The sequence below is a fragment of the Xiphophorus maculatus genome, chromosome 10 (genome assembly GCF_002775205.1).
Source record: "Xiphophorus maculatus strain JP 163 A chromosome 10, X_maculatus-5.0-male, whole genome shotgun sequence".
NCBI lineage: Eukaryota > Metazoa > Chordata > Actinopteri > Cyprinodontiformes > Poeciliidae > Xiphophorus > Xiphophorus maculatus.
The window spans coordinates 9,007,350-9,029,326 of record NC_036452.1 but is presented as its reverse complement, the minus strand read 5'-3'; the positions used below and the strand labels follow the sequence as shown (position 1 = coordinate 9,029,326).

The 21,977-nt window shown below is 38.0% G+C and overlaps 1 protein-coding gene across 3 annotated transcripts in view; it reads left to right on the top strand.

Annotated features, from left to right (window-relative positions):
• The window catches only part of LOC102227736 (adenosine kinase-like), a 171,679-nt gene that overhangs the window by 129,547 nt on the left and 20,155 nt on the right, over nt 1–21,977 (top strand). For all 3 annotated transcript variants that reach the window (XR_002753401.1, XM_023341219.1, XM_005794605.3), the window contains exon 8: nt 17,078–17,113. Coding sequence is in view for 2 of the 3 variants with exons in the window: in XM_023341219.1 (XP_023196987.1) it covers nt 17,078–17,113 (36 nt within the window). In the remaining variant the exon portion in view is untranslated. The remainder of the gene's footprint in view (nt 1–17,077; nt 17,114–21,977) is intronic.

Sequence of the window (21,977 nt, the reverse complement as noted above, 5' to 3'; positions counted from 1 at the left end):
GCCACATAAACAGACATGAAATATTACCTCATTTTTCGTATGGTCAGTTTACACACACACACCCCCCCACACGCCCGCCAACACACACCACTCCTGTGTCTCATGTGCAACACAAGTGGTTTGGATTATTTTAAGGGCTTTTTTTCCCCTCCCTCCCTGGGTTTTTCATCATCTGAGGCATGCAACCCTCTCCAGAGCAGATCTTTGTTTCTCATTAGGAGGTAAATAGAGCAGGCCAAATTCTCAGATGTTTATTATACACAGGAGGATATGGTCACTGTTCTCAACAGTTCTCCACAGGAAACAAAAAAGCTGTTTGGTGTCTTGACCTTTGTCTGCAGCAGCTTCAAGCAAATGTTTGTTGAATTTACAGGGATAATAAAGTGAAGAAAGACTATAGAGTTGACTGTTGAGTTTGGCTTGACTGAACCAAAAGTGTGTGCTGCGGCGGAACTAGACTTTTACACAACGGGTGGCCAGAGAGTGGGTAAAGTTTTATTAGAGGATCCGTATACTAATAAAGGAAGTATTCTGTTTTTGTATCCTGATACCTGCTTTCCTGACAACTGACAATGTCAAACTAACTGCTTCCTTGTGGCCGCTGTCATAATTCAACCAACTAAGAAGCCAACCTACACGGTAAACAATATATACATGCACTTTAACCATAAATTAATACAATAAACTTGGCTTTGGAGTCTTTTCTACAGCAGCTGTAAATCATGTCTGTCTTTGTGTTATATTGAAATCACGTATCTTTCGACGCTAGGTAGTAATGACCAGTCAGTCACTTTGGGTGGTACTTAGTGTGCCCAATGAGGTTTCAGTGGTGGTCAATGCCACCCTTGCCACCCCTAAGTGTGTTGCATTTTTTAAATTATTATTATTTTCCATATTTTCCATGGCAAATCTGTGAATAGGCAAATTTTCCACACATATTTTTGAATTATGTTCCACAGAAGTATTCATGAATACGTGAATCTGTGAATACCAGTTCTCGAATAGGCGGGAGTTCACTGTATAGCTCTGTATACTTTGTGTTTATATATGAAAATGAATAAAAGGCTACAAAACAAATGGCTGAACACTTGATTTTAACTAAATTATATTCATAATGAATGTGTGGGTGTGTTTTGACGAATTCAATTTGTTAGCTTTACAAACAAATACATAAAAGGAAACCACAAAACTATTCATTATTGCTTCAAAGGAAAGATTCCTCATGACTTGACCTTAGTACAATATCGTGTTGAAGCAGAATCTCACTGATTAAGAAAACAAGCTTTCAAGGCTTTTGCCTGCAGGTCTATAACCAAAGGGCTTGCGGGCAGCTTAATCTTTGAATGCTAAACAATTTCTGACTTACTGTCACACCAGAAGATATCATTTCTCTTGCTTATTAAATTCTTTGATAAATTGATAGGTTGACCTTGAAAATCTGCGTCAAAGACTGGCAAAGAGTTTATGATTCAGTCGCTTTTTTTGCACAAGTAAGAAAAACTTATCCTGCATCTGTGGAAATTCTTAAAATTTAATTAAGATGACCTTGGCCAAAGAAACTTGAGGACATGAAACTTACTGAAGCAAAAGGAAAAGTTAACTTGAAAAGCAATTTTCCTATTTTATTACCAGTTAATATTTTCCTTATTAGACCCAACGATTCACAACTTGATATAAAATGCTTTTCATTGTGTAGTCAAACGGTTAAAGGGCGCAAGGTCTTTAGCTAGTATTGAAAAGTAAACAGTAATTATATGCAGCTTGCTAGTGTTATGTTTTGAGACATCAACATGTTGTAAAACTTAGTGCTTCAGTGCTGTTGGATTTGTTTTTATTATGCTTATTTGGTCAGTAATGATTTTTAATGACCAAAGCAGGAATTCAGATCGTACATAGACTGGTAAATGGAAAACTTTGCTCTTTCTTGACCCGAACAATCTCTGCACAGTGGCAGAGGAGGCCCAAATACATCTATCCATCTGTCACTCCATCCTACCATCTCTGATGATAAAAATACAAAGATACTTGAGTTCCTCTACTTGAGGCTGACATGACCCTCAGTCTGGGTGTAGCAGTCTACCTTTTTCAGGTTGAAACTCTGCGCCCAACCTTTATGGGAGCCGAATCAGTTTCCTGCTCACCACTGTAGTTTGCACTGAAGGTCATGGCTTTAAGATGCTGACAGAACCAGAATCATTCTCAGAAATAAAAGATGAGATAAAACGCTTCCCAAAACTTGACACCTCCATCTTTATGATATCACCTTGAGCTCCTGTTCATCAACACCACAAACAGGATCAATGGCAAGATCTTGGAAGAGTCCAACCTGCTCTGATAACAAGCTAAATTTGGATGCAGCTCTTTCTTGGCTGTACAAGGATGAGCTCGCCCTTACAAGCATTCCCAGCACCCTGCAGATCCGTAGTATCACCCACAAAATACCTAGGGGGACACAGTCCCTGGAACCACTATGGCACAGGTGTCAAACTCCAGTCCTCGAGGGCCGCTGTCCTGCAGTTTTTAGATGTGCCACAGGTACAAAACGCTGGAATGAAATGACTTAATTGCCTCCTTCTTGTGTAGATCAGTTCTCCAGAGCCTTAATGACCTAATTATTGTATTCAGGTGTGGTGCAGCAGAGGCACATCTAAAAGTTGCAGGACACCGGCCCTTGAGGACTGGAGTTTGACACCCCTGCACTATGGGGTGTGATACTCCAGTTCTCAAGCAGAGGTGTCTTGCAACGTTTAGATGATGCCCAGGTACAACACATCTGATTCAAAAGGCTGAATTACTTCCCCAGGTAGACAAGTTCTACATAGTCCGACTCATTACTTAATATTGTGATTTAAGTGTGCTTATGCTGAGGCATATCTAACTATTGCAGGACTCTGGTCCTTGAGGACTAGTCTGACACCTGTGCACTAAACACAAGTGGACTGAACAACCAAACCTCCATGAACTTCAATAGATGCCCATACAGTCTACAGGGGATTTGATTGGAGTGAATACCTTAATCCCTTCCCCTTGTAGTTAACTTCTGGAAATGTATCTGTCCTTGATATTTTCTTGGAGAGAAGTATCATACCTCCAAAAGTCTCTGAAACACTTAGATAGCAGAAAAACTCGCTCCTGCCAACTACCATTCCTGAGCAGACTCTGTGCTGGTGGCAAGCTGGCCCCATATTTGACTCATCTTTACAAGAGTCCTGATCCTTCTTGAACTTTCATAGCTGTCTTTAAACCAGTTGGACTCTTTCAGTTCCTAATGAAAGAGTTGGTTTGAGAAGCTACTTGCAGCAATATTCTTACATGTGAAGCCCTTTTGAAGTGGTGATGACAACCCTTATTTCCCTCAAGGTAATGATGGTTGGCAAAAATAGATTGTTTTTCAGTACAAGTCCCTGTCAAAGTGACCATTCTACTCTTCTAATTAACACACTTTCTCAGACTTTTTCTTTAAATTACTCTAGCAGGCCATTTTGTGGCAGGCCTAAAGCACCGTGACAAATGTTTCCTCAAAATATTTCCATAGGTATGACGTGAATTACCATTTTAAAAAAATAAGCATTAAAGATAATAAAAACAATTTCATATCCTTGACCACGATTATGAAAAATAAAGCAATATTTCAAATGTTATCAAGGTCAATCAGTAAATGAAAAATATATATTGGTAGGTAAAAACTTAAACAACACACTTTTCGGCTTAGAAGACCTGGAAAGATGAAAGTTTGTATTATAGGTATATCAGCCAAGTTCATATCACTCCAAAATAAAACTGTGCCAAAATCGAAAGCGAAACAAAACTTAGAGTCAAGAACTTGGTCATAGATCTATATATTTTTGATAAAAACAGATCTATGTGGGCTCAGGATGCTTCCAATTTTTTGTTTGAGTCTTTTCATCTAAAGGAGGTGTGTTATTCAGCAGAGAGAAAGCCAGAACTTTGCTTGCTCCTGAGGACTCTTGTGTGCACGAACACCCACACACAGTCATCCCAGACAATGAACACAGAGATCTGAAGAGAGGGAAACGCAAGGTTTGAAGAGGAAAAGCAGTTTCACACTTTGCAAAGCATAAATACACTGTTGTACATTCTAGTAGTAAGTACTTGTTTGCTACTGTATTACAGTTAAAAATATCATATAATGGAACTGTAACACATGGGATGTAACAACGCCATTCACATTTAACGTGTACCAGAAACATTGATAAATATTAGCACACTAGAAAGAGCAAGACGGGTAAAAGAGGGTTAAACAATGACAGATCCAGAACCAACACATCTGGAGTAAGGCACCAGAGGGAGGAGAGAAAGTAAGATCCCAGAACGTTGCATATTCTGACTCTGACTAACAACTCAGAAGAACGGAAAATAAACCAGCTGGAAATATCAGCGTAATGAGATTTACCCGTTGTTAAAACGGGCTGCGTGAACTTTGTTCGTTAAGCAAACTGCTTCATCCACCCTTAATCCTTTATCCACTTCCTTGAGAGATAGCGACTTTCCGGTAGTCCTGCATTGTTTGCTGACCTCTTGTCAGAGCTCAGAGGTGAGATGTGTGATAGAGGCCTTCAGTGCTGATAAAGACTGATAAACGAACTCCCCCCGCTGCGGAGCTGCGCCTGGCGCTGCCACAGCTTCCATTAGGCTCTAAAGGCTGAACGGCTGCCCAGTCGTTTTAGTGCTATCTGAGGTTACATCCTCTGTTCGGAGTCCCTTATGCAAACCCTGGTTTTTTGTGCCGATTGCTATCAGTGAAGATATTTATGTGCTGCACATGTTTCCGATTGTTTAACCTTTAGACCTGAGCAGGAGGGGGGCAGCTGCTGTCCCTGTGGGCTTGAGACCTCTCTCCTGCCCCTGTAGGTAAACGGAGACTGATGGAATCAGACGCTGCTCTTATAAGTGGGTAATGGACTGGTTGGAAAGACCTCAGATAAAACTGGTGACAGGAAAGCTGAAGATTGGACAAATTTTAGCAGCAATTTCCAGTTATTTCTTTTAGCTGTGTCATGTAAAAGCCCTTTCATTTAGATTCTCTGTCATTGAAATGGTAATTTATTTCACTAGTTTAATGCAAAAGTAAAACTTTATAGATTCATGACAAAGAGGGATAATTTTTTGTTTTTTTGATGGTTTCACAGAATATGTGACTATTACATCAGACCAATAAAATAAAAGGATTTTTTTTTTTTTTTATCACTGTCAAATTACTGAAAAGTATGTCCTTCTACTGCACAGTATATTCACTTAATACTCGGTGAGGGCTCCTTTTACATAAATTACTGCATTAATACAGCCAGTAAAACCATGGTCATTAAGCGAGGTGTTGATAGTTTTAGGAGTGGCGGTAGGTGGCAAGTTCAACTGAAAAATGAAATCTACATTTCCAGTAAGTATTTCAGAGCATGGTGACAGGAAGGGCTCTAAAGTGCTCCGGTAGGCAGCTGCACTGACTTTCGACCACCTGATAAAACTTGGTTTACTGGGAGCAGATGACGTGGTTTCTTCAAGTCATTATAGACTGTGGAAAAACTTGATCTTGAGATTCCATCTCTCTCTCCAATCTTCCTCCATACTCTCAAAGCCTTAACAAAAGGAGTGCAACAACCGTCGTCCGTGTCCTGAATATACCGTTGTGCAGTGCCTCTTGAAGCACTGACTGAAGTCAAACAAAATGGTAAAACAGATTCAAACTCCTGAATCTGTTTTACCTCACATTCCTCTTAAGGTTTCAGTTGTTTCTGTTGATTGTGCACATTTTCTCTATCATAGGTTTTCATTCCACTCAACTTTCCATTAAAATGCTTTGACATATCATTCACTATTAAAAAATATTTCTGTACTGATTTACTGTACTGTATGGTACGATAAGTTCAGGGTTTCACAGATACACTTTTTTTTTTCCAATTTATAAAAATGACTTAAACCCAACTTATTTTTCCATTAAATTAGTTAAGGAATTGCTTCAGGACTAGCCAGGGTTATAACGCAAATTCCTTTGGTCTAAAAACGCTAAAAATGCAAGTTCAGGGCAGTTCAGGTTATGAACAGTCCCTTCCATTCTCTTCCTGCAGCAGTCGGTGACTGAATTTATTTTTCTGGCAGACAACATGACTTTGGTAATCCTGATAAGCAGTATCCTGATAAGTGGATCAAGCATGTGGATTGACCTGCCGTGGTCTCAGTTGTATTGTAGCATTGCTGTAGACTCACAGTGGTGGGGCGGTTGAGATATTCATTGACCGGGATTTACCGGGCTTTGCGACTGGTCTGCCAAACCTCAAGTAGACCAGCGGCCCTGATCTCCAGGGAGCCTTGGCAATGTGCAGAGATATGAGCAAACATTTAATTTCAGAGTTTTTATTGCCTTCAACAACACAATTTTGGAAGTTGTCAGACAATTTGTGAGAAGAGCGATGCCGAGCTAGAGACAAAAACTCAGGCTGTTTTCAGTTGCAAGCCGACCAACCAAAATGGAAAAAATTGGTGTTGTTTTCTTTTGGCCTTTGATGAAACATTTATCATTAAACAATTTTAAAAAGGGTGAGGTTTAACTTTTACGTTTTAGAACTGTATATCTAAACGGTTGTTGATTGTGAATAGTCTGGCTTCTGGTTCCAAGATATATGACGATTTAAAAAAAGTTTTAGTTTCAAGATAGACAGTGGGATTGATGGATTTTCTGCAAACAATTCTGAACTATTGCAAACAAACACACTGACATTTCTGCTTTGTGTCATTGTTGTGATTCTACAGAAGCACCACTGACTACTCAAATGTTAGCTCTGAGATTTATCAGGTATGTTGGCCAAATAAGCAGCCTCATACATGTTTTTGCTAATTAATAAGGTAACCTCAAGTTGTCAGACTTGGTACTTTACTTCATAAAACATAACGGTGAAAAAACGAATAATGTTAGGAGTCAGATTTGTACGCTTACTAAAATTAAATTTAACTGGTGTTTGGTTTTGTGTGTAGAACAAAGCAGAGGACTGTACTTTCAAAACATTATTGTATCCAGGATGCATCCTAATTTCCATTACAAAGGCTTCTTCCACTCATAGTCATATAGTTTAATATGTGTGTGCGTGTGTCTAAGAAGGTCAGTCTGTCACCACCCAACAGTTTGCATCACCCTCCCATATTGTACATCCATTGCATGACATGTTTCACCCTTTGCAACATTGCTCAAGCTCAGTCAAGTTAGATGTAAAACTTTAAACAAAAAAATTTAAGTCTCTCCACATATTCTGATTTGAATTTAGCCATCTTCAAATGGCTTAATCAAAGTAAGCTTCAAATGGCTTACGTCGATTAAGCCATTTGAAGAATTTAATATGCTTTGATCTAATCCAATTTGTGGCCTTCTGCTTGGGATCTTTGTTCTGCTGTCAAACCACCACCATGTTTTACAATGGCAGTGGTTTGTTCAGGTCTAAGTGAACTGTTTTCACCACACATAATGTTTTGCATCTCAAATAAATAGCTAAGCTTTGGTCTCTGCTGACCCGAACACGTTGTTCCACATGTTTGCTGTTTCCTCTTCTTTGGTTGTGGCAAACTTTAAACTTGACCACTAATGACTTCTTTTAAACAATGGCATTCTTGTTGTCACTCTTTTTGGTGTGCATGACTAACAGTTTTCCAGTCAACACATCTCTGCACCTCCTCCAGAGTTATCCCGGGCCACTTGGCTGCTTCTGCCTCGATGAGGAGGCAGTTTAGCTGTAGCAAAACTGCCACCTCATCGAGGTGATGATTGAACGATGGATCATGAGATATTCAACATGTGGGATGTGGTGCTATAACCTAACCCTGCTTAAGCTTTTTCACAGTTTTCTCTCCGACCTGTTATGATTCTTGGTCTACATGAATGATGAAGACCAAGAATCATAATTCATGACTGGTCTTCAAATCTGTGAAGAGGTTCTCTAACAAACATCTTAACAGATCAGCTATATTTATACAGAAAATGGATAACTGAGATTAAACTATTTGCATTGGATTTAGTTGTGAGGTATAAAAGTGAGGTGGTTAGATAGTAGAAATGTGAATCTTTCAGTATCTAGTGATCTAGTTCAGTTACGACTTTTAGGACCAGAATTCGATTCAGAAACCAAATTTTAATTCAGAAGCCAATTTTCAAAGGATCTTCAGATTCTGTTTAATATATGTGACTGACAAGAGAAAAAGACAGTATAAACAAATAGAATATTTATTTGCAATAATTCTATAAGGCTCCATAATGTATCAAATCCCATCAGTTTATCTTAATACAAAAATAGGTTTGGGCATAAAATTCTGTAACCATTATTAGGTTAACTTAGCTTTCTGTCTTTTTCTTTTATAAAAACATATCAAAGAATTATTCAATATACACACGATAGGCAAAACGATATTCTACGGTGGCAGAGTGGGTGCGTTGTGCTTGCAAATAGGAGCAGCAAAGACATACCACTTAAATGCAATTTAAAATTGATTTTTGAGTATTTTGAATCGATTCAGATTTCCCAGGGTTGTTTTCTGCACTTCTATGGAATAGTAAGGCAAGCCACACTTTCAGATTTATATTTATTGAAAACATTAAAAACAATACATCATTTCACTAATGCCTCAACTCTGAGATTTATCATGTCAATTTCTTATCAAATATTTTTAAGTATGTAAAAGATTTAAAAAAGATTCTTCATGTATGAGTAATTTATGCTTTAATAGTTTAATCATGTAGGTTTTTACTCAGGATTATCATACTATAAGAATGTTTTATAGAATTAAGTTGTTTGTAATCAATCGTTTACATTTAGATCAATACTTGAGATCAACACAAAGATTTCAAAGACAATTATTTCTTCTTTTTCTTGCTGTTTAGAGTTTCCCCTCAGTGGCGTAACATCTGGGAAATACTTAGTTTGATGCCGAAAGAAAAAAATAAGTTATTTTTAAAATAATTGCAGTTATTATGCATTTTAAATGCTGTTGTACAACTTTGATTTCAGGTATTATGGAAACAGTGATAAGAACACAGTTTGTGGTTGCAGGTTTGAGAGCTCCACCAAGCTTTTTCAAGGAATCTGGCTAAATTGGTGTGAATAGCAGATGTAAATCTAGCTGCAACAACAAAAGGGTTACAAATATGCGATTGTATCGGAGTTTTAGAAGTTGGTGCCTAATAGCCGAGTAATGTATCCAAGTGAAATACCATCAGCTGCAGTGTGAGTAAATTTCCAGAGGCAGGTAAAGCGATTCCTGCCTCTGTGGCATGTGTTGCTCCTGTGTGTGTTTACATTCATGTTTGTGGCCCATCATGCGTAAGCTGGATTGCTACATTCTCCCGGGTGCTGCAGGAGGCCTCGGCACACAGGTGATTTATTCCTCTGAATCCATCCTGCATGGGAGCGAGTTAATGTCTTTCCACCTAAAGCGCTGCCTTCAGCTAGCATAATCAAAATAATAATCGCATTTGGTTGTTTTCAGGTCAGATAACATGGCTGAACCATTTTGTCGAAGGAATTGTAGAGGATTTTTAAAGTGAGGTTGTGTTCAAAGGTAAAAGCAGTTATGATCTTAGTGTCTCCATTTACTATCCACATGAGTTGGTCCTGAAAGATGAAGCTAACGGCTAAGCTGTGAACTGCAGGTCCAAAAACTTTATTAATATTTATTTAAATGCTAATTCATAAACCTTTAAACTTTTGTCTTGTTTGTATTGGGCTATAATTTAGACAGAAGCCAATGATAATGGGAGACAAGAGTTGGAGGTGGTGAAACAACAGTGACATATCTGTGTGAAACATACTGACAACGAAACATGTAAAGCATTTCCAGTGAAAATCGCTCCTTAATATTAACTACAATGGTATAAAAGTTGTTTGAATGAATACTGTTGTTATTTACACTGCCTTACTTTTAAATATTTAACGCATACAATCTGTTAATAGCTAACAATTTATTAGTGTGATAGATTAACTTATAAATGCCGATATAATCTATCTGTACACAGAATGAACATGCCAAAAGCTTTACCTACTGAAGGTAAAATTTAAGGTGCTTTTAACAGAATCTAAAAAACAACAATTGCCTAGAGCTTCATTAAAGCCGCTGTCAGTCCTATCCTGTGACATCATTTTGATTACATATCAATCAGGAGCACTTTAATGTAATAATCTGACTAAAAGCACAAGCATGAAATGCCATATGCTGTTTTACCAGGCATTTATGAAAGCTGTCTGGCTCATCCCAGTGATGCCTTGGCTAACATGCAGAGAATGTGAAAAATATGTCATTTGCCATTGTTATATTTATATATGTAACTGTAAGTAGTGATAATTGGCTGAATCATTTGACATGTCATAACCCAGTCATGCTAACTTTAGTTTAAAAGGTTTCTACACTGAGTGATTCGTCATTTCCAGCCGATAATGTGCCCTCCTTTGTCTCCCACAGTTTAAAAAGGAAACATTTTCATTTTGTTCTCCCTTGAAATACCCCAGCTAGGCTCTTTAAAACAGAACTCTTACTGAAACACATGGAGAGGCAGAAGAAAACAGATTTATTGTTGCAAATAGCTTGTCAGGGCTATACCCTCCTCAGTGTCGTGTTCCCTTCGCACATAGTGTCAAATACAATTCAATTTCTGCCTCTGCCTCAGCTGGGGCTAACACGGTCAAGCAAATGCTTATTTTCCGAAGGGCCCGGGGGAGTTACACTTTCCAGCTTATCAACATTTATTAACCTTAGCACTGAGGTTTGTTCTTTGATTTGGATTCTTTGGGAAACACTGAAATTGGATTTTTTTTTTCCTTCTCTCGCTTCTGGTGTGACATATGCTCAACAACTTGTCACGAGCGCGAGAAAAATCTAAATGCTTGTTATTTCTGCTATTTTACCCTGAAAGTCAATAGCTTGTATCTTTTCTCTGGTTTTGGTTTTCACTTATGTGCCAAAAAGAAATGTCTTTTAACTAAACCACTGACAGGCCAATGAATATAATGAGCATTTAAGGCCAACAGATTTTTTTTTTATCCAAGTTAGTTGATGTCTAAAAGAAGTAACAAGGTTTGTTTGTTTGTTTTTTTAATTTTCTCCTTTTGCCACAGCTATGCTTTAAATTAAATTGTAGTTCTCTATCAGTTGGACATGGCGTTGAGTCCTTAGCTTGTTGACTGATGCCAAAAGAGCAGAAGACATCACTTTGAAGGTTTCTTTGACTTCCTCGAGTAATTATTTACATTGGATTTTAAGGGACCAAATGTCCCCGGGAGAAAGTTTGTTCATAGACTTTACTTCTCAGAAGACTTTTGCAAAACCTCTCAGAGTTGGTTTGATGTCAAAAAGTAAAGTCAAAACATTGACTTAGGCTTGACAATAATGATTGAGATGGAAAGTAACCAAAATAAAACAAGTTCTTCGGTGCCTAGAAAAAAACAAGCATTGTTGACTTTTTGTTGCTATGTGGGAAACTGTTCCAACTCCACATGCATGAGTTAACTAGTTTTTTCTTTTAATATACTGCTTATCTGTATCTTTGTAAATCTTAATTATCAAAACTATTATTGGCAAAATGCAATTGAAATATTAGACACAAATCATTTACATCTTGTAGCCGCTTCCTTTGGTACACCTTGTTAGTAAATGGTTCGACCCTCTTTTGTTTTCAGAACCACCTTAATTCTTCATGGCACCACATCCCAAAGGTGCCCTGTTAGATTAGGACCTTACTTCCTGTTTTAGTTCAAAATCAGAGTCTGAGATATACAGTACGGTTTAACCCCGCCTGTAGGTGGCTCACTACTACGGACTAACCTATCCGTGGATTTTTCTGTGAATGTGACTCTGAGTTGTTCGAAAAAATTTGCCTATTTGTGGATTTTAGTTGTGGGGCATATTTCAAATATTCAAAATAAAATGAAGCATGGGAAGCTGAAATTCCTTGATGTATTGCTTTGCATTTGCAAAGCAGCCAATGTAGGAGCACTATTCATTTTGCTGGGTGCCGATTAGCTTATGTGGTAGTTCTATGACTGTTTCTGTTGCGTGTTATCGCATATTATGGAATATTTGATGTTGGAACTAATAAAATAGGTTTTAATTTGTGGCAAAATAGTCAGTTATGATCATTTTTAGAGCAGGTCTCAAGTATTAGCGGAGTTCAGCTAGTCACGGACATCCAATATAGTTACAGGGTTTCAAGTGTAAAGCACTTAGCTTCATATTCAAGGCTCTTAGTAATAGCTTACACTTACTTGCCTGTATATAAACATTATGTTTCAATATTGTACCACAAGATTTCATTGCATCCCTAATAAAAATATGCAGTAACATACAGTGGTTGAACAAGACAGTAAGAGTAAATTCAGAGCTTACACAGAATGCTGTTCATGGATAGATGGTTTCCAAACAAAGCCAAATATGTTCATGTCAGTTGTCAAGGGTGGTGATGCTTTGTAAGCTGGCCCTTGCATGAAGTGTGCATATCCACATCCATTTTGCTTGGCAAGAAATGATAGACCCCCTCCACCCCTCTGACTGGGCTCTGGATTATTAGCTTAAGGTCTCTAAAAATATCCCTGTGCCTGTTTAAGCCTTTGACAGCGGCAACATCTCACACATTTTGATAGCTTCATAATAACTCCGGCTTCAGAGGGGCTCATGCACTCAGGCTGCCTTGTTATCTTTTACCTTCTTTGCCCAAAGAGAAGAAAAGGCGGAGAACTCGCGGGCCCTGAAATCTGCCACAGTCCTTTCTCCGACTCTCTCTTTTTCTGGAATCCGACTTGGCAGCAGATCATCAAAAGCGAGCGTGCAATCACGGCAATCTCAGAACAAACAAGATGCTTTTTTGAGTGCGCTGAGATTCTGCCCAGATGTCACTTTAAGGCACTTGTCATTGTTGCAACAGCTGCAGAAGCACATGGGACGTCATTTGGAAGCCGTCTACCACAACATACCTAAACAAGCACATGTCAAATGCGAAACATGCGCAGCCTGGAACAGGATATTTTTTGAATATTAATGCCATAAGCTCCTTAAGGAATTGCAACTTTAATTACCTATGTGCTCTGTTTTATAGGCTTGCATGTTCAGTCCTTGTAATTACATATTTACTGCCATACAGTGTTTATACATGAGGTTTAGCTAAGCTTATATTACAAATATTTCTGATGTTGGAATTCATAGCAACTGATAGAAATTAATAAATTCCTGAAAAGGATTACAGTGTACACATGTGGCTCATAGATATTGCTTCAATTATCTTTTCTCCTGACGCCCACACACACTCGAAAGGCTTTTCTCACAAATATTATAGCTGGTAACTAGAGGGAGGGTGAATCAGAGCCATGTGCTGCTCAGCGGCACCATCGTTACTGCAGCCTTCATTTATGTTTCTCTTTTAAATGCTTTGTTGTGAAATACAACAGTTTTGACAGGGTGTTTTCTAAGCTGCTCATGTCTCCACGAGAAGCCTCATCGTTTGTCAGTGATTGAGCGCTCCTGAGGAGAAAAGTCAATATGTGGTCATAAATAAAGGAAAACAAATGTGAGACCTGAACCTTCGATGGATTGAAAAGGCGAAGTGAGGTGAAATGTGAAGACATGACTACTTTAAATGATTATAAAACAGCCCTTTGACTATATCTGCTAATTGTGGACAGAATGGGGGGTGATGAGTTGACATATTGCTGTTGCTGTGAAGTTGATCCAAAGCAGAGAGAGAGAGAGAGCCATGAGGGCTCCCTCCAGGGACCTGTAACCTTATTGTTCCATGTCATCTCTTCCCCTTCTGTTTGAGGAGCGAGATGTCAACCTTTCCCCAAGGTCACGCAAACACCCATCCCACTTCTGCACGTAATTGGATTATTTAGAATCATAAAACCAACTTACAGCCTTGTCTGAGGTCAGAAGTGTACTTGGTGAACTAGGTTGTCTCTCATGATTTACGGCATTGTTCCTAACTGACAAGTTGTTTCTGTCTTCAGTTAAATGTAGAATGAGCTGAATAGTGTAAATCATATAAAGAATGTTATGGATACCCATGGCAAGTGACGTATAGTTATTTTTACACCTTCTACTTATGTCTGTGCTTGTATGTCCTAATGAGTGCATGCAGTTTTGAATCAAAATCAAAAAGTATTTGTTTAAAAAAAAATGAAAGAATAAAAGCGAACACAGGACAGGTTCCTCTTGTAAATGAGATCTGAGATCTCAATTGCACAAACTGTATAAATGATAAGATACCCAAGAACCCCACTACAAATAGCTGAAGAGTAATGATTTTTCTCACTGCAATGCTAAATTTGGGCGTCAACCTGCAAGAGATAAAAAGTAGTGATAGCAAAGTCTCCAGGTTTTCTGTTTAATTCGTAAAACATTGAGTTTACTGCCTGGGTACACCAGCACTAGCTTATCAATCCAATACCCTACGGAGAAATTTAAAAGTGTTTTGAGGCAAACACAGTGGGGATTTTTATATATATATATATATATATATATATATATATATATATATATATATATATATATATATATATATATATATATATATATATATATATATATATTCTGGTAGCTTTCAGGTTGGGTGTCGTACTTCCTCCATTTGTGATCATCATTGTTTTTCTAATTCAAAGGGAAATCAAAACTCCTTTCCTAACAACTGTGTCTACAGTAAACTTTATGTTTGCAATAATTGTGCATGTCACTATTACAGCTTTTTGGAGACCTAAGCATTTACAAAAACTTACAAAATTTTGCACATGCATCCAGCATGTATGCAGAGTAGGAGGGTAAGCTCCTCACAGCTTGAGTGTTTTCTACATTTTGTACTTCTCTGTTGTTTCAAGACACATTTATATAAATGTGTCTTGAAACAGCCAGAAATGTAAGTATGATTGTTAAAACAAAAAAAAGATGTACAGCATGAATTCGGATTACATTGCTCATTGTAGACTTTGACTTTGCCATTACATGCCATCTGGTAACCAAAGGTAACCTGACCTGCCAGATGGTTTGTGACATGGAACCATCTGGGAACTTCTGCTCAGAAATCGATTGTAAAAGGAAATTGAATACAGATTGAAAGGGCTACGGTTAGAACCAATTTGATCCATAAAATTATAGAAATCCATCCAGTTGATAAAAGAGGCAACTTTTGGTCACACCTAATATTCCTCAACACTGCAGCTGCCAGTGTAGTAAGCAGTAATGTGAACCTACAGACACACTTCTCTTTATTGACATTTAAAATGACCATGTTTGTTTTTGCACATTCTCTACCCATTTTGCAGATAAAAGAATTGTAAGCCATATCATTTTTCTTTCTTTTAAGTTAACAAAAAATAATTAGCTTTGCTTTAAACAACCTAACTGAAATTGAGTAGAAGTAGGAGAACAATTTCCCTGTTTTTCGAAAAATTAAACAGCATTTCTCTGGTAAGGTAAACAAAGAGTTAAACCAGACAATTTAAGCACTTTTTTGTAAATAAATCTTGACATGCCAAACATGTACCTCACATGACTGATCACCTTTAATGAGCAGCTGTTTCCACTCGAAGAGGAGAACCAGCGCCGACACTTGCTGTCATGAAAGAACTGTTTACAAGATACTGAAGTCTACATTTATTTCATTTTAAAATACAGAACTATAAATGTAACGGGATCTTTTTCTTTTTAGTGTTTTATTCTTGTTAACAAGTATTAAGATTAATGTCCATTGTTTAATAGCCCAATAGTTACAGATAGAATAATCTGTAGTTTATTCTACATTAAAACAAACATGGCTATGCTTAATCTGAAAGTTTGCTTTTGTTCTGTATCTCAATTTATAAAATTTTTAAAGAATTTTTTTATAACCCCCAACCAGAATCGTCACAAAGTATTTTTGAAAGATCTTGTGTACTTGCATAAAAATGTTTATCATATGAATGCGTCACCTCTAGGCTTCTGGAAATTACACCGAATCACTTGTAGAGGTTCACAATTTCCTTCCAGATTTCTTGGCTGATTTTCTTTTATCTTTTCATTATGTCACACATGGAGGCAGTATGTTTAAGGTCCAATGTTGAGCCTCTATTTGACTCAGATGCTGTGAATTAATCAGAAGCTTAATTCTACAAAGCCATGGTATCATCTGGGCTTTTCCAAATTCTTCAAAGGCATAGAAGTCTTAGTGTAATGCCTCGTTTCCACTGAGCAGTGCGACATGGGTTGGTGTGGGTCACTACGCTATTTTGTCTGTTTCCATTGTAAAAGCGTCCTGAACTGCACCATTCCTCGGCCTTCTACAGTTGTAGTGGGTCGAAGAGTTGTAGGGCCACTGGACAATAAGAGTCCAGGTGGAGGTGGAAATGCCAGAAAATAAAATGGCATGCCGAACTACACCATGCCGTACATTTCAGTGGAAGTGAGTGATATGCAAACTGCTGAATTTGTCAAAACTAATCATCATTTTGATTATCCTAATGGACATAAGACATAGAAAGTGTAATTTAATTTCATACAAAGAAAAAATAAGTTACGGTATATTGTTTTACACAGTGAATCAAAGTATCTGCTTTCAACTATATATCTTGAAAGCTAAAGATTTAGTGCTTTAAAAAGCATTTGAAAGTTTGCATGTTTAGGGAAACGATATAACCTAAATAAGAAAAAGTATTGGTATGCAAAGTGCACCTGTTCAGAGTCTAAAACGACCTATTTATACGAGGCGCTGAATGCCTGCAGGACGGGGGATTCCCACATACCAGCACATATCCATGGTTTCAGTGGTTGTTTCAAGCCTTCAGGCTGATGTAGTGTTATCTCACGCTGCTGCGGTAAGATGAGATGATGTCTGATAATAGTTTAAATGGGGTGGGCTGCCTGCCTATTAAATCAGGAGCTGGCAGAGCGATGCTAACTCAGGTTACTTATTCTCATGTGACATGTGAGGAGCCGAGGGGAAACGAAATGTCTTCACTTCACGTCTGTGGTTGGACATTGTGCTCTGTTTTGTGACTCTGTAATTAACTGCTTATTTGTGTGTCTCTCTGTGTGTTTGTGCGTGTGTCTGTGTGTGTTTTATCTCTTCCAGGAAGCGGCCACATTTGCCAAAGAGCTGGGCTTTGAGGTGAGTTGACCGGCAATTTAACAGTAAAAAAGATCCTAAAGGTTTATTTTTTGCTGATAATGAAGTTCCTTTTGGACAGTGATTGATGTGCTATTATACTCTCCAGGCCTTGCAGCAGTTGCTATGGAAACCAGGCAGTCGTCATGGTTTCTTTGTTCAGCCCCGCTCTCTGTTATGACGCACTCGCTCGGTCTGCACCCAACATCGCCTACAGATGTTATTTATTGAATTTTGAAAAGCCTCTTGGGAAGCTGAGAAGTTGGGCACGGTTTCAAGCCTTTCTCCGCAGGCTCGAAGCTCATCAGGTTGCCAGGTTAAAAAGCCTCCTCATTATCCTCGTCGCACTCAGGGATGTTACTGTATGGTTTCTACTCAATACTATACCATGACACCATACGGAAACACTTTCCTTTAACACCCAAATTAAAGCCACTTGTTTTAGATTATAGAGATGAAAATTGCAGCGCTTGTTTGGGCTGCCTCTTAAGTGTAAAATGAATATTCCCTGAGTCTCTTCTTCACTTGTTTTTTTTTTTTCTTCCACATTATCCACATCTCTATTTAAATGCGAAAAAAAAAACACAAATAGCCGAGATCTGTGTTTTTCAGGTATTTTAAGTGCTATCTTTCAGAGAGAGATCCGCCTTGAATATGGCTCTGCTCTGTGTGAATAATTGTCATCCAGAATCACTAACGGTGTGATCAACGTGACTAGAATAGAAATGCAATCCTGATGGCAGTGACAGGTTTAAGAGAGGAGACGGGATGAAGGCAGGAGGAGGAGGAGGTAATAATGGAGGGGCCTCATGTTAAAAAAAAAAATAGCACAAAGGGCAAAGTCAAGACTTGGCGAGTAGTTACAGTTCTTTGACATTTTCTGTGTCAACTTGATTTGGCAGAACACTCTGTGAAATTGCATTGGATGAATGTGATTTTTTTTCCAGATAACAGCAGTGGTGTGTACTGTACCCACTGCATTTCTGGATGTTGTAGCTGAAAGATGTTTTCTTCACAGTAGTGAAGTGTTTTTTTTATTTATTTATTTTTGTCACTTTCTGATGAGAATTGTACTTTACTTTGACAGGCTACGTCTTCAATGTTCCCAGTAACAACTTTTGAAAACACTGTTGCTTATATATAACAGTGCGGAATAGGTTTGTAGGGTCAATATGTGGGCAGGGAAGACTGGAAAAAGTATGTAATGTAACTCTGTAAGTGTTTTCCAGATCTGGATGAGAAAGGAATATAGTTCATGGGAAAATGTATATTTCCAGATTTCATTCGCAAGTCAAGTTCATGTGTACACAAGACCACTACTGGTAACTGCCTGTATTTTTGGATGTTGAGTGGGGTAAAGTTTTCACGCTTAGACAGCATCGACAAGACACCTTGAATCTCCTGTAATTGTCATGCCAGGCCACTATATGGCGCTATGATTTTAGCATGCCATCGAATGCACATGCTTCTTTGACAGATCCTTATAGCTTGAAACGTATACATGTTTTTATTAGGTCCTAATGCTAACACAAGCTTCAATTCTAGCCATATGTTTTAAAAAGAATTGATTAAAAAAACTGTGAAATAGCTCATTAGCTTAGCACTGATAGGATGTTATCTGCTAACGCCTGTTGTTAGTAGCATACAGTTAGCCAGTAGCAGCGCTCACGCTTTCAAATCATTCATATCTTGTCTGTCATTCTGTCATTGTTTCTTTCTTTCTACAGAGTTCCCAAAGTATTGCAAGACAAAATATTTCAAAGACCCATAATAATAGCTTAGGCTTCTCCGGATGCTAATCACATGCCGAGAACAAACGGCTAGAGCTTAACTCTAACGAGAAATATTGGGTTGCTTTAAAATGCGAGCACATATTTTTTGTCATACCAATTTTAACTGGAGCTTTGTTCTGTCCTTTCAGTACAAAATGTCAAACAGGACATAGAGGCCACAGCTTTATTTCTAGTATTGTCACGTTTAACAAGCTAATATACTGAAGTAGATTTCTTTAAGCACTTTGAGTCCTATAATGACAGTGAGGTTGATCTCAGTCCATCAGAAGTCTTGTTAATTCACTAATTAGGCCTTTTTAGTGAAACTTTAATTAAATATTGCTAGGATCTAACCCTCAAGACACAGCGTGATGTGCTCCTAATGTATTCTGAAACACTGTTATCATCACATTATGGATGACTAACACAAATGACAGCCACTCTTCTTCAGTATAAATACAAGATAAAGAGCTTGTCCTCCCAGACGCAGCAATCAGCAGATCTGAACGCAGTCTCCTGATTGTGATCTGTTTCCTTTAAATGCTCAAAAGAACTCTCTGCATCACAGCTCTAATTGAATCTCTCCCCTGCAGCATTTTTTTTTCCTCCAAGCAGCCCGCGGTGGAGATTATCAGTTTCTCGGTGGCTTCGACGTAGCAACGCAATTTAACACCCTTGTAAAGCTTTCATATTTCACGCTTTGTTGATTTATGTCTGATCAGTCGCCCTGCGATCGTAAATATTGCCATTTGTCAGCCGTGAACCAAATTGACCGTATCGTTTGTCAATCCATTTCTAGCTTGCTGTTTTTTTCCACCTCCCCCAACAACATTTTCTCTCTAAAGGAAGTTGTCAGATGGGTGATTCTCTGAATTCGGTACATTTTGGGGTCTCAGGTTACTTACAAATATACCACAAAAAATTAGTTTTTGAACACTGCATCTATTGAAGGACTCTTTGAACCTCCAAGAAAATATGTTTCCCCACTCTATGCATGAAATCCCAAACAATCCCAAATGAATTTCTTTGTTACTTAGGTTGCTTTAAATTCAACCTCATAACGGGACAATTTCATTCCTCTATGAGTACAAGTCCATACATAATTAAACTAATTCTTCCAGTTCCTTTGAAATCACCTATCCCTTGATTAAAATAACTAATTGTAAGTATAATTATACTTACTAATATTGCAATATTATACTTACAATAAGTAAGTATAATATTGCATATCACAATAATTAGACTGATAAGTAGAATATGGCAACTTGATGTAAAAGCACTTTTCATAAATCATGAAAATACACTTTAATATAAACATTAAATTAGGCTTTTTTATGTTTTTGAATATTAGTTTAATATTTGCTGTTATTATAAAAAAATCATAACGTGTTAAGTAACCACTGTTTTTGTAACGGGGTTGAACTTTGCGGGGTTGAAGATTTTCGTTAAAAGTTGCCATAAATCCACATCAGCTAGGGAATGGAACAACATATGATATGATGAAAACAAGAAATTAATATATTTTTCAAAGACAATTTTTACTTTTTCCCAAACAACAATAAATTGTTGTTTTATACCGTTATGCACATATCATTTACGTGCGTAACGGTGTTGAAAGGTTGAGCTTGATGATGATGATTTATGGATAAAAATAATCAAATATAGGCAAGAAACTTTCCTAACATTTAAATCTCTTTACAGTGTGAGCGGGAAAAGACTTACGTGATGTCACTTCCAGGGTGCTGAGGAAATTGGACCGAACCCTTATTTATAAGTAGGAGGGATTGGTATGTTATTATGGGTTTGAACAAAACTGGAGGGACATGATGTAAAAGTGCTATTTTATAAATAATTCATGTATTTTTCTCATATTTCTTTTATTTAGGTTAAAGTATACCTAAAAATGTTTATATTAGTAGAAATTACTTGCAGTTACTGGCTATTTTTATTTGTTTTATATTCATTGAAAAATTAACATTGGTCAGTGGGGACATGCTCATTTGCCTGACCTCTACGCTTTAACAACCCATAAAATTTTTCAAAACATAATTTTTAAAATATATTTGCATGTTACATTACCAAGACACATGGATATTTCCATTTCTTGATTTTCTCAAAAATGTGTTTTGCATTATATGAGGTTTATTGCCTTTGAGATAAACCTGTGAGACAAAAATGTACCGGATTCAGAGAATAACCCAGGTGAGTGTTTCTGATATGTGAAAATGAGCCTGTGCCCTTGCTTACCTTTTGTTATTATGTGTGCCCTGATGGGTACACCTCCACCTCATGCTCTTAGAACCTCTCAGCTCCTGAACCCAAGTGGAGGTATGTCTATTTTATGTCAGCGAACATAAAACCTGAGGGCGACAATGTGCTGGAGCCTGGTGTGGTTTTGCATTCAGTGCTTGTGGTTACATGTAGTCACAGTGACAAATTGCTCTTTTTTCACAATCGCCTGCTAACAGCCTCTGTATTAACCTCACTATTAGCACTTACTTAGAGTGTTACACCCATTTTTCCCTCAGCCCTGGGTCTCCCCGGACCTCTTAGGACTGATTAAAGGACGTTTGGGAAGCATTTAGAGGTGTAAAAGCTCATTGGTTTGAGTGAGGCAGAGTGGCTGGTGCGGGCCGGAGTCTATCTCTCTGATTGCTTCCATAATCACAGTATTTGCTCAACCTAAAGTTGCTTTAGTGCTAGCTTTGACACAGATGTCCGTGGCAACTGTAATTTCAGCTCCTCGATGTACAGAAAAAGCTGTCCACGTCGTTGGAAGATTGCGATAAAGACATTCTACCTGCTCATAGTACATCATGATGAGTTAATAATAAAGCAGCACTGACAGGTGTGGGTTTTTTTATCCCTCTCATGATCAAAGGCAAGCACTCCGGAGAGCTCTGTCGTCTCCAGGCGAGAATATCCATTCCGTGCAGATGCTGAGGAGAGATGGCCTGTTTCAGGAGGAGAACGATACAGTACATGCACCGCCTATCCCCTGCTGCTCACAGACTGCGGCGTTATCTGACAAAAAAGCGTATCTTCACACTCTCATTTTCATCTCACTTAGGGAATATGACATTGTAATATTTTCC